The sequence below is a fragment of the Solanum pennellii genome, chromosome 4 (genome assembly GCF_001406875.1).
Source record: "Solanum pennellii chromosome 4, SPENNV200".
Taxonomy (NCBI): domain Eukaryota; kingdom Viridiplantae; phylum Streptophyta; class Magnoliopsida; order Solanales; family Solanaceae; genus Solanum; species Solanum pennellii.
This window is the reverse complement of record NC_028640.1, coordinates 27,377,738-27,390,511: the sequence shown is the minus strand read 5'-3', so window position 1 is coordinate 27,390,511 and position 12,774 is coordinate 27,377,738. Positions and strand designations below refer to the sequence as shown.

Sequence of the window (12,774 nt, the reverse complement as noted above, 5' to 3'; positions counted from 1 at the left end):
GACCCCTAACTCGTGAATTTGATCCTTCAATAACTATAACAGCCTCATTCAGCTCAAGCAACAAAAGTAATATTACAGGTATGCCTTTGACTTTTATAGAGATACATAAATATCAAGGAATCCAAAGCCATACATTAAGATTATAGGTGCTTGACGACAGATCTGACAGGCAATGGTCTTTAAAATATAGGTCAGCCCATGAAAATAGTCCAATTCATATATTTCCTCTCCAAGTCTTCGCTAATTCCTCCCCCTCTACTTCAAACGAGTGTTTCTTTCCCCTTTTCCTACTCCTTTATATTAATGATGGGAGTTTTCCATTCCCATCATTGTATTAACGCGAACAAAGCACGAGGAAATAGGGATACAAGTATAACAAGCAACAAAATATACCTAGTGTGATCAGGTACAAGTATATCAAGCTCCATACAAATTTGGTGGGTGGTTTAAGTCTTTTAGAGGGGGTGGCTGGGGGGGTCACAAGCCTTTAGTTGCACCTACACTGCATCCAATGTACCTGAACATCCGATTGGCCAGCTTTATCTGATTCAAGCTGAATTTCGTTACTACATATAATGTTTAATTACTCTATACATCACTAACAAACCACTAGAACGGGAGCCAAAGGAAAAGAAGGGGGTTATAAGTGTAGAATCAGAAGATGAAAATTTATTTTCCGCTAAAAATGTATGAAAATAGACATGCTAGAAACTCTAACATCTCAAAACATTTTAACCTAATAGATGTATGTCAAATTAAGGCCTACTTGAATGAAGTGCCTTCACACAAAATAAGTACCCAAGTCTGTCATATAGTCGCCTCTATATAGTTCGCAAAATAAGCATCTTGTAAGTAAGTAGAAAACCTAGAATGATAGCTACAATTCATCAAAACTACAAATGATAGAATGGAGGGTAGCAGAGCCAGATGATAATGGTTCAACTCTTAGAAACAAACAAATTGAACAAACCACGGCAAGAAGTTTACAAAAATAATTTCCCAACAAAATTATGCGCAAAAGAAAGGTTGTTATGTTTTTTTGAAAAATAAAAATAAATAAAAGAATCTTGCGATGTTTTCTTTAAGGAAAATCAAGCTTACTAATGTAAGAACATTGCACCAAAAGGGTGTGGCCTATTGGTCTATAAGGTGGTTGAGAACCCCGAGGTTTCAGGTTCGAAACTCAACAGAAACAAGAAAACACTCCCATCTGTCCAAGCCTTAATGGCAGAGTTACCTGGTACTTGTTGGTGGTGGGAGGTGATAGGTATCTCGTGGAATTAGTCAAGGTACACGAAAGTTGATCCGAACAACATGGTTATCAAAAAAATTAAGAACATTCTAAACAATATATTTACTACAAAAGCCTAAAACTCCTTGTAGAATTGAAAAATGCCATCATACATGATCCACAATCAGCTTTAGAGGTTGGTTGTTCATAAACCTCAAAGTTTTTTACTGGTATAAGCCATGGTTACAGTGGCCCTTCAAAACTGGGAAGAAGTCGCGATTCAGGTAAAGAGCAGAAGTAGGTTGAGAATCATACTAGTCATCATATGATGGACAATTTGGGAAGAGAGGAATGATAGGTGTTTTGAGAACGTAGAGAATAGTATAGAACAAATCAAGTTGATTGTATCTAGATTTTGTGTTTTTTGGTGTAACCAAATTTGGTCTAGTGATCCTGTATTTATTATTCGATTCATTATAGACATAGGATCTGGATTTACTTGTGAATATGGCTATAGTAGTTAAATATGGCTATAGTAGTTTAATGTTATTTTTAGGACGACAAAAATGCCCAACAAAAGGAGGTGAATACAATGGTTCCATTGTACAAGAATAAGGGTGATATCCTAATCTCTAACAATTACACGGGTATCAAATTGCTATATCACATTATGAAGGTTTGGGAGAGAGCGGTGGAGATGAAGGTGAGGAAAGTGGAGTCCATTTCTAAGAATCAATTTGGATTCATGCCAAGACGGTCAACTACTAACGCTATCCATCTTGTGCGGAGAGGGGTGCAGAAATATAGGTAAAGAAAGAGGAACCTACATATGGACTGACTTTGAAAAAGCATATGACAAATTCCCGAGGGATGTCCCCGAAGGTGCTTGGAGACTAGAGGTGCTCCTATGACTTATATTAGGATGATGAAGGACATGTAGATGGATCCAAGATACAGGTTAGAATGGTGGCAGGAGACTCGGAGCACTTCCTAGTTGGGATGGGGTTGCACTAGGGATCAGTTCTTAGCCCTTTCCTATGCCTTGGTGTTGGATGAGTTGATGCAGTCGATTCATAAGGAAATTCCATGGTGTACGTTATTCTCGGACGACATAATGATGATTGATGAAACACGGGATAAATTTCATGTTAGGTTGGAGGTTCGGAGACAAACTAAAAAGTCCAAAGGGTTCAGGTTGAGCAAGACCAAAACGGATATTTAGGGTGCAAATTCAGTGTTGCATTGGATGAAGCAAACGTAGAAGTGACGCTCGCCACATAGACTATTCGTAAGAGCTTGAGTCTATAATCCAAAGAAGTAGGGACATTGACAATGATGTCACACATCTTATTGGGGTAGCATGAATTTAATGGAGACTTGCCTCGAAAGTCTGATAATAAAGTACCATCGACACATAATTAAGAACTCCATCCTGCGAGATGTAAAGATGGTTGAAATACTAAGAATTATTTCCTTCTTTCTCAAATTTTACATGGTATCAAAGCAATTGCTGCCTTTTAAAGTGAGTTTCCCTCCCTAGAGGCTAGAAGAATTAGAGCTCCTTTTTTCTTAAAAAAAAGGTTGAGTTTTCTCTCCTTTATCCAATGCTTTTTCCAATCTTTACTTCTTTGTCCAATCGATCATAACCACTATCTACATTCCATTTGATTGTGCACCACAAATACGAGCTAATAAAGAGACCAACAATTACTTAGAATGATATCACGATTCTTGGTGGAAAAAAATGATTTGTTGAGGCAGAAAAATAGATATCAAATTTCTAACTAGATATCTGAAAGTTCTAACTTGATGACTCCATCATCTATGATTCAGTTGCAAAAACTTTTGTATACGTATCTAATATCTTAACCTAATTCTTTAGGGTTAAAGAATTTCTTTCTAGTTGCTCTAGAACAATTAGGAGATTTTGTAGAAGAAATATGGGGTTTTGCTTTTTGGCGGTAACATGTGTGGTCCGCTCAGGGGTCAAATCAATACGTTCAAGAAGAAAATTGGAATATCAATCTGATCAAGATCTTTTTTCCTGATTTGCGGTCCTATATAATATAGCTTAATCAATACTATAGTAAAAAAGGATGCAATTGGATTTGAGTTGACATAGCTTCCTGGATTTAAAAAATGTCAAGGAAAGGTGTGCAAACCGAAGAAAGCCTTGTACAAAAAGAAGCAATCCCTTAGAGCTTGGTTTGATAGATCCTCCAATGTGTTGCTCTCTTTCAGTTACAACAAAGTAATGTTGATCACACCCTCTTCATAAGACATCAATAGGGTAAACACTCTTCTCATTATTTATGTTGATGACATAATAATGTCAGGAGATGACCCGATTGAAGTTGTCAACACAAAAAAAAAAAAAGTCAACGATCGAGGGAAGTTATTTCTTAGGGATTGAGGTTGCTGGATCAAAAAGAGGAACTTTTATTAGAAGGCTTGCAAGCTTTTACTAATTTGGACTGCACTTCATCTTAAATGATAGAAGACCTTATCCGAGTATCATACACTTGGAAGAGAGAACCTAGTTACTTGAAGAAGTAAGAAGGGAAGTGTAGTTGCAAGATCAAGTAAGGAAGCAAAATATAGAGCTATGGCCTAAGGTGTTAATGAGCATCTTTGGCCACAAAAGTTACATGGAAGAATTGAGCTTGTCTGAAAAAGGAAAGTCTTGTACAGCAACAACAAAGTTGTAATCAGTATAGCTCAGAATCCTGTTCAACATGACCGAAGGCGAACAAAACATATATTATTGATTGACACTTTATTTAAGAGAAAGCTACTAGTGGCTCCTTGAGTTTGCTTCATGTACCGTCAAACGAGCAGCTAGAAAATGTGTTTAAAAATGGCCTCAGCAAAAGGACTTTTCATACTTCGGTTTGCAAGTAGGGCATGTGCTACATCTTTGCTCCCACTTGACAACTTGAGAGGGAATGTTGATTGTGTTAACTAATTAGCATGATTTTAGGTGACTGTACTTTTCCATTTTCTAGAGTAATCATCATAGGATTAGAATATTTCATTTTATTTGTAATTGATTGTCTTTCTTTGATTGATCAGGATTCACTTGAATAATACCTCTTCTTATGTAATATAAAGACATACTGAAATACAGAGAAGTCTTTTCTTCTTGCTCGATTCTACATAACATTCAAAAAATGAGCAGTTAAATACCAACTCAGTAACCTTTATCACCATCCAATATTGGGAAGAAACGGCATAAAAAGAAACTCATATTTTTTCTGTACTAAGATTAGCTCATTGTGTAACTGCAGGTACTGACTGAATTATTCAAAGTTAGATAGATACCAGCATAAGAGTTTAGCTTGTCCAAGTGAAGCGTCTTGAGCAACTTAGGAATGTCAATATGTAGATGTATACCAGCAATATCCTGCACATGGAACTTTAATCTGAGAACCACGTTAAAGCAGCAACAGAATGTGCTTAGCTCTTAAATTTACAAGGAAAAACTGAAAAGAAACGAAATATGCATTTGCTTATTGAATTTGACTGAAAAACTAACAGCTCATAACCAAGTTGGATGCCACCTATATATAAGAGTGTACAGACAAGTAATGCATCATTTCTTTGGAAAAATATTAGGTATTTAATATCTAGCAACACAATGTCTCAAGCCCAACTGCCCAAGCACTACCATAAATATGATCAGCAAAGTAGACCCCAAGTTAGACGTTATTATCAGTCAGTAATCATAGAGCTCAAACAAAACTTCCGCAAAACACAATTAGGTAATAGCTGTTCTAAACAATTTCATAAAAACAACATAGGGTAATCTTAGTAGCTCAGTTGGTTGGCTGGCTACCTGAACTCCCACCTTGTTGGTGAGGGTTCGATTCCCCACATTGTAATCCCCATCCATTACCCTTTCCCCTACCCTTAATTGTTTTGCTAAAAAAAAAACATAGGGCAAACATTGGCACTAGTCTGCAATTCAATCAATGACCTGCGATACTCCAGAACCCAAAATGTGCAGAAGAGAGCAACCGAAACTGAAAGATGTAACAAAGCAATCATAATTTTACAATGTGAATTTGTAATTTACATCCAAACTTTAAAATCTTTTATTCAAATGCATCTCTCATTAAAAACTCAACTTATGTTGCAGGTAAAAAAAACTGTGACTGAAGATACAACATAACACCTGATCTCCCCAGTTCCTTAAGAATAACTAACAAATACAATAAACCTTCCATGTAGAATTTTAATAAATTGGGAAAAATGCAATAGCAATCACCTTCTTCTCTACATACTGTAATCCTTCCAAAAGATAAGCACAGAAATGCATAAAACTACAGTGTTATAACACAATGAGAAACATCATTAAACATCTAGGTAGCAGAAGTAGGCAGGTATGTGATGTTCAGATTCATTTTCTTAATTAACTCCCTTCATAAGAGATAACTATACTTTAGTCTACCAAGTACAAACTCAACAGTGCTTCCTCGTTAAAGGCGGGTAAAATATGTTTGGTGGTCGAAATAGCAGGTTCAATGGCAAAGAGTTGCATATGAAGCAATAAATACATGGGAAATCCACAAATAAAGCTAGTCTTCCTAAGTGTATTTCTAGTCTGTTAATTGGGAAATATCACAATCTAGGATTAAGACCACTCAATATGACCTAGGATCTTCATTACATCTAAAACACTAATAAAAGATGACATAATTCGATGCAATAAAGGTGTAAATACTTCATAACGGTATTCACTTTGTTGTTCCTCAAATAAGGGAATCCCCAATATGCCAAAATAAAGTATCAAAGAAGATGCAAAGAATTCCTCCGAGCAAGTTTACACTTATCCAAACTTACCCATAATCCTCCAAGGACTCGCTTGGAAACTCTCCAAATGAAAGACAAGCGCCCATGCCATTTTTGGCCAATTCGAATTATAGCTGCTTTTAGTGATTCCTTCGGCGAGATGAAAAATCGTGCACGCGAAACTTCCTTACTGATTTTGGGGACCACACCATCACCCACTGACTCACTGTTCTTTGAACTTCCCAGTGAAGACTCAGAGGGCTCATTGTTTGAATATAATAGAGAGTTACCACTCTTAGTTCCATCACTTAACCAGTCCAACCATGGTTTTGTAGCAACAGTAACTGAACTATCTTCATTCGCATGTTTCAGGTTCTCATCAATAGGTTCTTCATTGACAACATTTACAACATCATAGTTGGTTTGATTTTGTGACCACAAGCCAGCACTAGTTATCTGTAGGAGAAAACAGAGTCAGCTGAATCTTTCAATAACTGGCACATGTGAGTGTTCACAAATTTACTAAACAACCTTTACAACTAGCAGCTGCAATAGTGCAGTTGATGTACGAAATCGCAGAATAATAGATTCATGAAAATGCTAAACGTTCTGCGAGAACTCATCCTTCAATATTAGTCAACTCAGTTTATCATCGATCTTAACCTTGAACCAGGTCATTTTTCACTGTTCATATTTCTATCAATTTTTTTAGAACAATTTGTCAAACTTCTTTGTTTGAGAAGGTAAAATATATTATATAATATCAGTTGCACAATGGATGCGCACAGCATATTTACATTCCAAAAGAAAGCAAAATGATCTCCTTGCTCTTCTTACAGTTTGTTGAACTTTATTAGCATACAATTTCTTTTGCCAAGAAATAATGTGAACCAGCTCCAATTAGACAAAAATGCAAAATAAACAAACAACCAAAAAACATAGCTTCTTAAGATGTTATGTGAATCATTCAACTGTACAAGATCTAACCTCTTTTATATATTTCTTCGGATAACAGTAGCATCTTGGCCAACAAGCACACCTCAACTAATCTACCAATACTTGTTACCCACCACCAACACATGTACTAGATAACGCCTTTTTTTATGATTCTGGTCTGGGTCAGCTTTTGTGTATCCCGGGTAACTCTGTCTAAAATGTGGCACATATACATATATATATATATATATATATATATATATATATATATATATGACATATACCCAAAAATCAAACCACATACCTAATCAATACTTCACGGTCTAAAATGTGGTCAAAGTACTCAAGATTAGTTGACCAAATCAGGTATGGATCCGATACTCATGTCATTTCAACGCAGGTGGGATGGAGATTTTGAAGAGTTAGCACAACATAGAAAGGACAACATAAGTCATACATTTAATAAGTTCTCACCATAACATGAAGAGGATTATTTGTGTTTAGCCCATTGTGATCTATTAATTTGCATCACATTTCTAGATGTAGATACTTCCAATATGATCCAACATGTGGCTTACTTTGCTTGCTTCCAGGCTAAAAACTTTTCAACTAAAGTTGTTACTTCCCAAACCCGAATCTAAACACACAAAACAGTGAAGACCTTTTTCTGCTTTAAATTTTCTTTCAACAACCCAAAACCTAAATGCATACAAAATTATTATTGAGAAAATAAAAAAGGTACAAGTTTTGCAGTATCAGCGGATGAGATCACTCACCTTGATTTGAATGAGTTGTGCATCTGAGATGTTCACTCTAGACAATTCACTTGAACAGCCAGGCTACACAGAACAAATTATAGTCATTACTTAAAAAATTTGCATGTAAGGAAATGAAACACCCACCCCCAAACAACCCCACCATATCCAGAAAGAAGAGAAATCTACCTAAAGAAGCATTAAGAGAGTTGGTAATCCAAAATTGATAGCTGAAGAACAACATTTTTATTCTAAAAAATTAAAAGGTAAATGATTTTATTAATTATGAGACAATCTGGCATAGAGAAATAGAAGTATGATTCTAAACAATCAATACCCAATCTTGTTAAAAAAAACAAGGGTATTCCTGATATGTGCATAATTATTCTCCATTTCTTTGAAAGCTCTATATTTGGTGCTTGTGGGTAATCAAGAAGACCTAACCGTAGATTGTTTCACTTAGTGTCAGTAACTGAATATGTATAGGAGGGAGCAGGTCAGGCATAAACATAGGTAATCCTATTTTTTCCCTGAAAGAAACAATTATTAAAAACCTAATTAAATTGTAATAATTTGATAAACCTGTTGAACGTAATTGGCGTGCATAACAACGAGTATACAGAAGAGGGTTACGGCCATGAAGAGATACAAATACTCGAGAGTAGCTCTGATCCTGGGCGTCAGCATCTGAGCAAATCGTTCTTGAACCCGTATAAACGTCTGCTCTGGATCCATCTAAACATACATACAACTATGATTTGGGATTTTCAGTCTTCTCGTCAGCTCTTCACAATCAACCTTGTCATATCAATTGGCGAATTAAATTTTATGGGAACGAATACTCTTATTTGGAAACCATTGTATAAGTTAAAAGTTGTGATGCGATGCTCATAGATAGGGTAGGGGTTGCAAAATGGGTATTTAATTTTACATGTGTTGGGTATTCAACTCTTTTAAAATGGGATAATTGATTAGAATTAAGACTTGTCAACGGAACGGAACCGGTTCACCGGATCGGAATGAATCGGTACCGGATCGGACCGAAACCCGTTGACCGGTATGTTGACCGGTACCGGGATGAACCGGACCGGAATTCCCGGGATGATTCATCGGTTCCGTCCCGTTCCACTATATACCGGGATGGAACCGGAATGAACCGGAACGGACCGGGATGGAACGGGACGGAATTAACGGGACGATATTTTTTGGAATTACAAAAACATAATTATTTTTATTTTATTTTTTAAGTATAAATTAATAGTTTTTAAATTTATACTATAATTTTTACTTAAGTTTATTTTACAGATATTTTATTAATTTTTTTGTTGTTGTTAAGTTTGCAAGTAAAGTCTAATGAAGTTTTCAAAATTTAAATCTTTTGAAGTTTATACTTTATAAGTTATTACTTATATTCATTAATATTTATTTTATAAGTTATATTTATAAATTGTATCTTGTAAATATTAAATAAATAAAATTTGTAATTTTAAAAAAATTAAATTAAATATAAATTATATAAAATAGAAAATATAAAAAAATTAATATATATTAAACAAAATCGGACCGGAACGGAACCGGAGTGAACCGGGATGAACCGGTACCGGTACACCGGTACGAAATCACAGTTCCGTTCCGTTTCATGTACCGGTTCAGACTATCCCGTCCCGTCCCGTAGGCAACCGAACCGGAACGAACCGGAACGAAACGGAACGGTACCGGAACGGTACCGGAACGGTACCGGTACGTCCCGTTTTGACCAGTCTTAATTAGAATGGCAAATTAATAATATAAAATAAATATAATAGCTCTTTTTTGATTTATTTGTCTTTCATATCAAGCTGTTTGTGTAACACTCCGTATTCAAACTAGATCAAAAATCAACTTTTCAAAAATATTTGCAGGTGCAATCGACGATCACTATTGACGGACTATAGTCTGATCTACGGCTCGTACTACACATCCATCTTTTGAAACTGATACTCTCCCATGATGCAGCCCAGAAAAAATTGACTAAGTGTCGATCCACGTACAGAGCTACGGTTCATAAGTCAGACTACGGTCCGTAGTAAGTTTCCGTCGATCAAGACCCCATTTACCCACTCTCGGACAAGAACCACGATTGACCAGTACGGTTCATAGATGGACCATATGTATGACCGTAGGTGAAAATTAGCAGACAGTTAGGGGGAAAGTGTTGTTGGGTCAACTTCAATTGATCATAACTCTTAGCACAAAATGAATTAGATGTCTCATAACCTACGAAATGATAGATAATTGAATTATCTTTCCATAGCCACCGAGTTTGCTAAAATAAGACCTCCGAGTAAAAAGTTATGCCCATTTTAGTAAAGGTCTGTCGAACAGACCCAACCTATGGACCCAAATGACGGACGTCGATTGAACGACGGCCTGTCAGTCCAGGTCGTCGGTTGGTCCGACAACAATTAACTCAAGGGTCTTTTGGTCTTTTTCCACTTTGTTTGAACCCTAAGATACGTCATTTTGATCTAAATCATCAGATTTTAGTAAGTTTAAGCCTACAAACACAACTAAAACTTGTCCAAGTCAAATCATTAAATCAAAACTTAGAAAATTAGAAGCAAGAAAGGAGAAAAAGGTAAAGAATCCTAGTTTAAGAAAGCAACAAGGTTTCCTCAGTTTCAGCCCCGAAATCTAAATATTTCTCCGTGGATCTCACCAGTAGGTATGTGTGATTTCACTAGTGGGTTCCTTTCACCCATTAGATCCGTATTTTTCAATTAAATTCTTGATTCTCATATCATGATTAGACCTAGGGTTATTAGAATCTCAACAGAACTTCATGAATTAATTAGTTATATGTTTCAAATCAGATTTACATGTTATTACTCAGATTATTGCATGAATTTCAGATGCCGAGCTATGTATTTCTTTAGTTCTTGAATTACACATGCTAGGTCAGATATTTCAGTTACTTCAGACATACGTGCCTCAATTATTAATGCATCATTATCAGATTAATTGTTGCATTCTCAGTTTGCATGTTCAGTTTTTAAGCTATCCAATATTTACAGAATTTCAGTCATAATATGTTAATCACTTAATTCATTTGGGAGTAGCATAATACCGAATTGGACTGGGGTTCAGCATACCCAATAGTCCCAGAACTACTAGTTAAGTAGGTTGTAAGTCCCCTTTGTGGGCATCAGTTAGTATTCAGTCTCAGCATGTTATAAATTTAGTCATTGCATCCAGTTAGCTCAAAATTCAGTTTATCATGTTCATATTATCATACTTACTTTTGTGTTTGCTCAATTATGTTTTATTTTAACTTTATTATATCCTACATGCTCAGTACCTTTCAAATATTGACGCATATGTGCGCTACATCTTCTCATGATGTAGGTTCAGGTTCTCAGCATCCAGATCACGCTTACATCGATTCCCGATCTCCAGTTCAGTGGTGAGTCCTCATTCTCCGAGGACAATTGTCATGAGTTTCTATTCATTATTTAGTTCTTTAATTTCAGTTTTTGCTCGACTTAGCTAGGCCTCGTCCTAGCATTTCTAGTCAGTTTAGAGGTTATTATTAGAAATAGTTAGTTTCAGCTTAGTATTGAGTTAAATAACTTCCTTGTATTTTAAACTCTCAGTATTTCAAATATCTCAGTTATAGAATATGGATATTCTCCATCTTTTCATTTTAAATTATGATTCAGCTTCCGCATCAGTTATTTTATTTAGTATGCTCATTATCATGCCAACATGTTTAACTTGGGATCACTTGTGGTTCTAGGTCCCGTGTCCGCGACTCGGGGGTAGCTCAGGGCATGCCAGTTTGTCAGTCCCTCTCTCCCTCATATTCTCGCTCGTCACTCTCCCTCTCTCGCTCGCTTATTCATGTTGCTCGCCTCTCTCGCTTTATACCCATAGAATTGTATAAATTGTGTTTCTAAATTGTATAAAGTACGAGAAAATTGTATAAACACATGCAAATACATATATCTTCGTCCTATGTACTTATAATTATACAATACAAATATTTCCTTACCCAAGTCTCTTTTGTCTTTCTTGTTTTATACAAATTCAAATTGTATATACTTTCTCTCTTTCTTGTTTTATACAATTCGATTCAATTGTATATTCCCCGCACAAGTCTCTTTTTGCCTTTCTCTCTTTCTCGTTTTATACAAATTCAAATTGTATATAATTTCTCTCTTTCTTGTTTTATACAATTCATTTCTGCCTTTCTCGCTTTCTCGTTTTATACAGTTCAAATTGTATATCTTTTCTCTCTTTCTCGTTTTATACAATTCGTTTTATACAATTTGCTTCAATTGTATATGTATAGTGAATTATACATATATAAGTTTGCTATGGAGCGCAATTATGCAAACTTTGCTATAACATACAAATATGAATTTTATGTTTGCTATATGTGAAAGTTGCCCTTTAAAAATAGATAAAAATGAATAAATCCATATTATATCTATTTAAAAGTGGATAGTTAAATGGATAAAATAGGTAAAAGATGTGAATTTACACAAATAAACAAAAAAGTGATAAAGAGTGGGTAGTAAGTTGGTGTGCATTATTTGGGTTAAATCGAAAAATCAAACCAATTCAAATCGAATTTTAATTTGGACTGATTTTTTGGATTCTTGATTTGGTATTTAATTTATAATTTACTTTGTTTGATTTGGTCTCAAATTTACAAAATTGAGAATCGAAAAACCAGAATATATATATATATATATATAACGAAATCGAATAAAACCAAACCAAAAAGAGAAAAACCAAACAAAATCAAATTTATTTTAATTTTGATTGGGTTACACTTCTTCAAAATCGAAAATCAGAAATCCAAACAGAATAGTATAAAATTGATTGCACACCCTAATAGTAAGTAGGTCTTTTTTAAAAAATAAAATCTTAAAAAAGAATGATCTTGTTTTTACATTTTTTTGGGATAGGGGTAGGGGGTGGGTTGGTAATTTTTTTTTTAGAAAAAAATTATTGAAAAAAATTATTTTTTTTGATGGGGTACAGGGGGGGGGTCTGGTAAGGGGAATGTTGAGTGTA

General features: G+C 35.2%; 1 protein-coding gene across 1 annotated transcript in view; it reads right to left on the bottom strand.

The window, feature by feature from the left end:
* Positions 1–8,636, bottom strand: part of LOC107017801 (membralin-like protein At1g60995) — a 52,346-nt gene extending 43,710 nt beyond the window's left edge. The window contains exons 1-4 of the mRNA XM_015218070.2: positions 8,296–8,636; positions 7,735–7,797; positions 6,074–6,478; positions 4,553–4,634 (exon numbers count right to left, since the gene is read on the bottom strand). Of these exons, the coding sequence (XP_015073556.1) occupies positions 4,553–4,634; positions 6,074–6,478; positions 7,735–7,797; positions 8,296–8,448 (703 nt within the window). The 5' untranslated portion in view covers positions 8,449–8,636. The remainder of the gene's footprint in view (positions 1–4,552; positions 4,635–6,073; positions 6,479–7,734; positions 7,798–8,295) is intronic.
* Between the last annotated feature and the right edge of the window lie 4,138 nt (positions 8,637–12,774).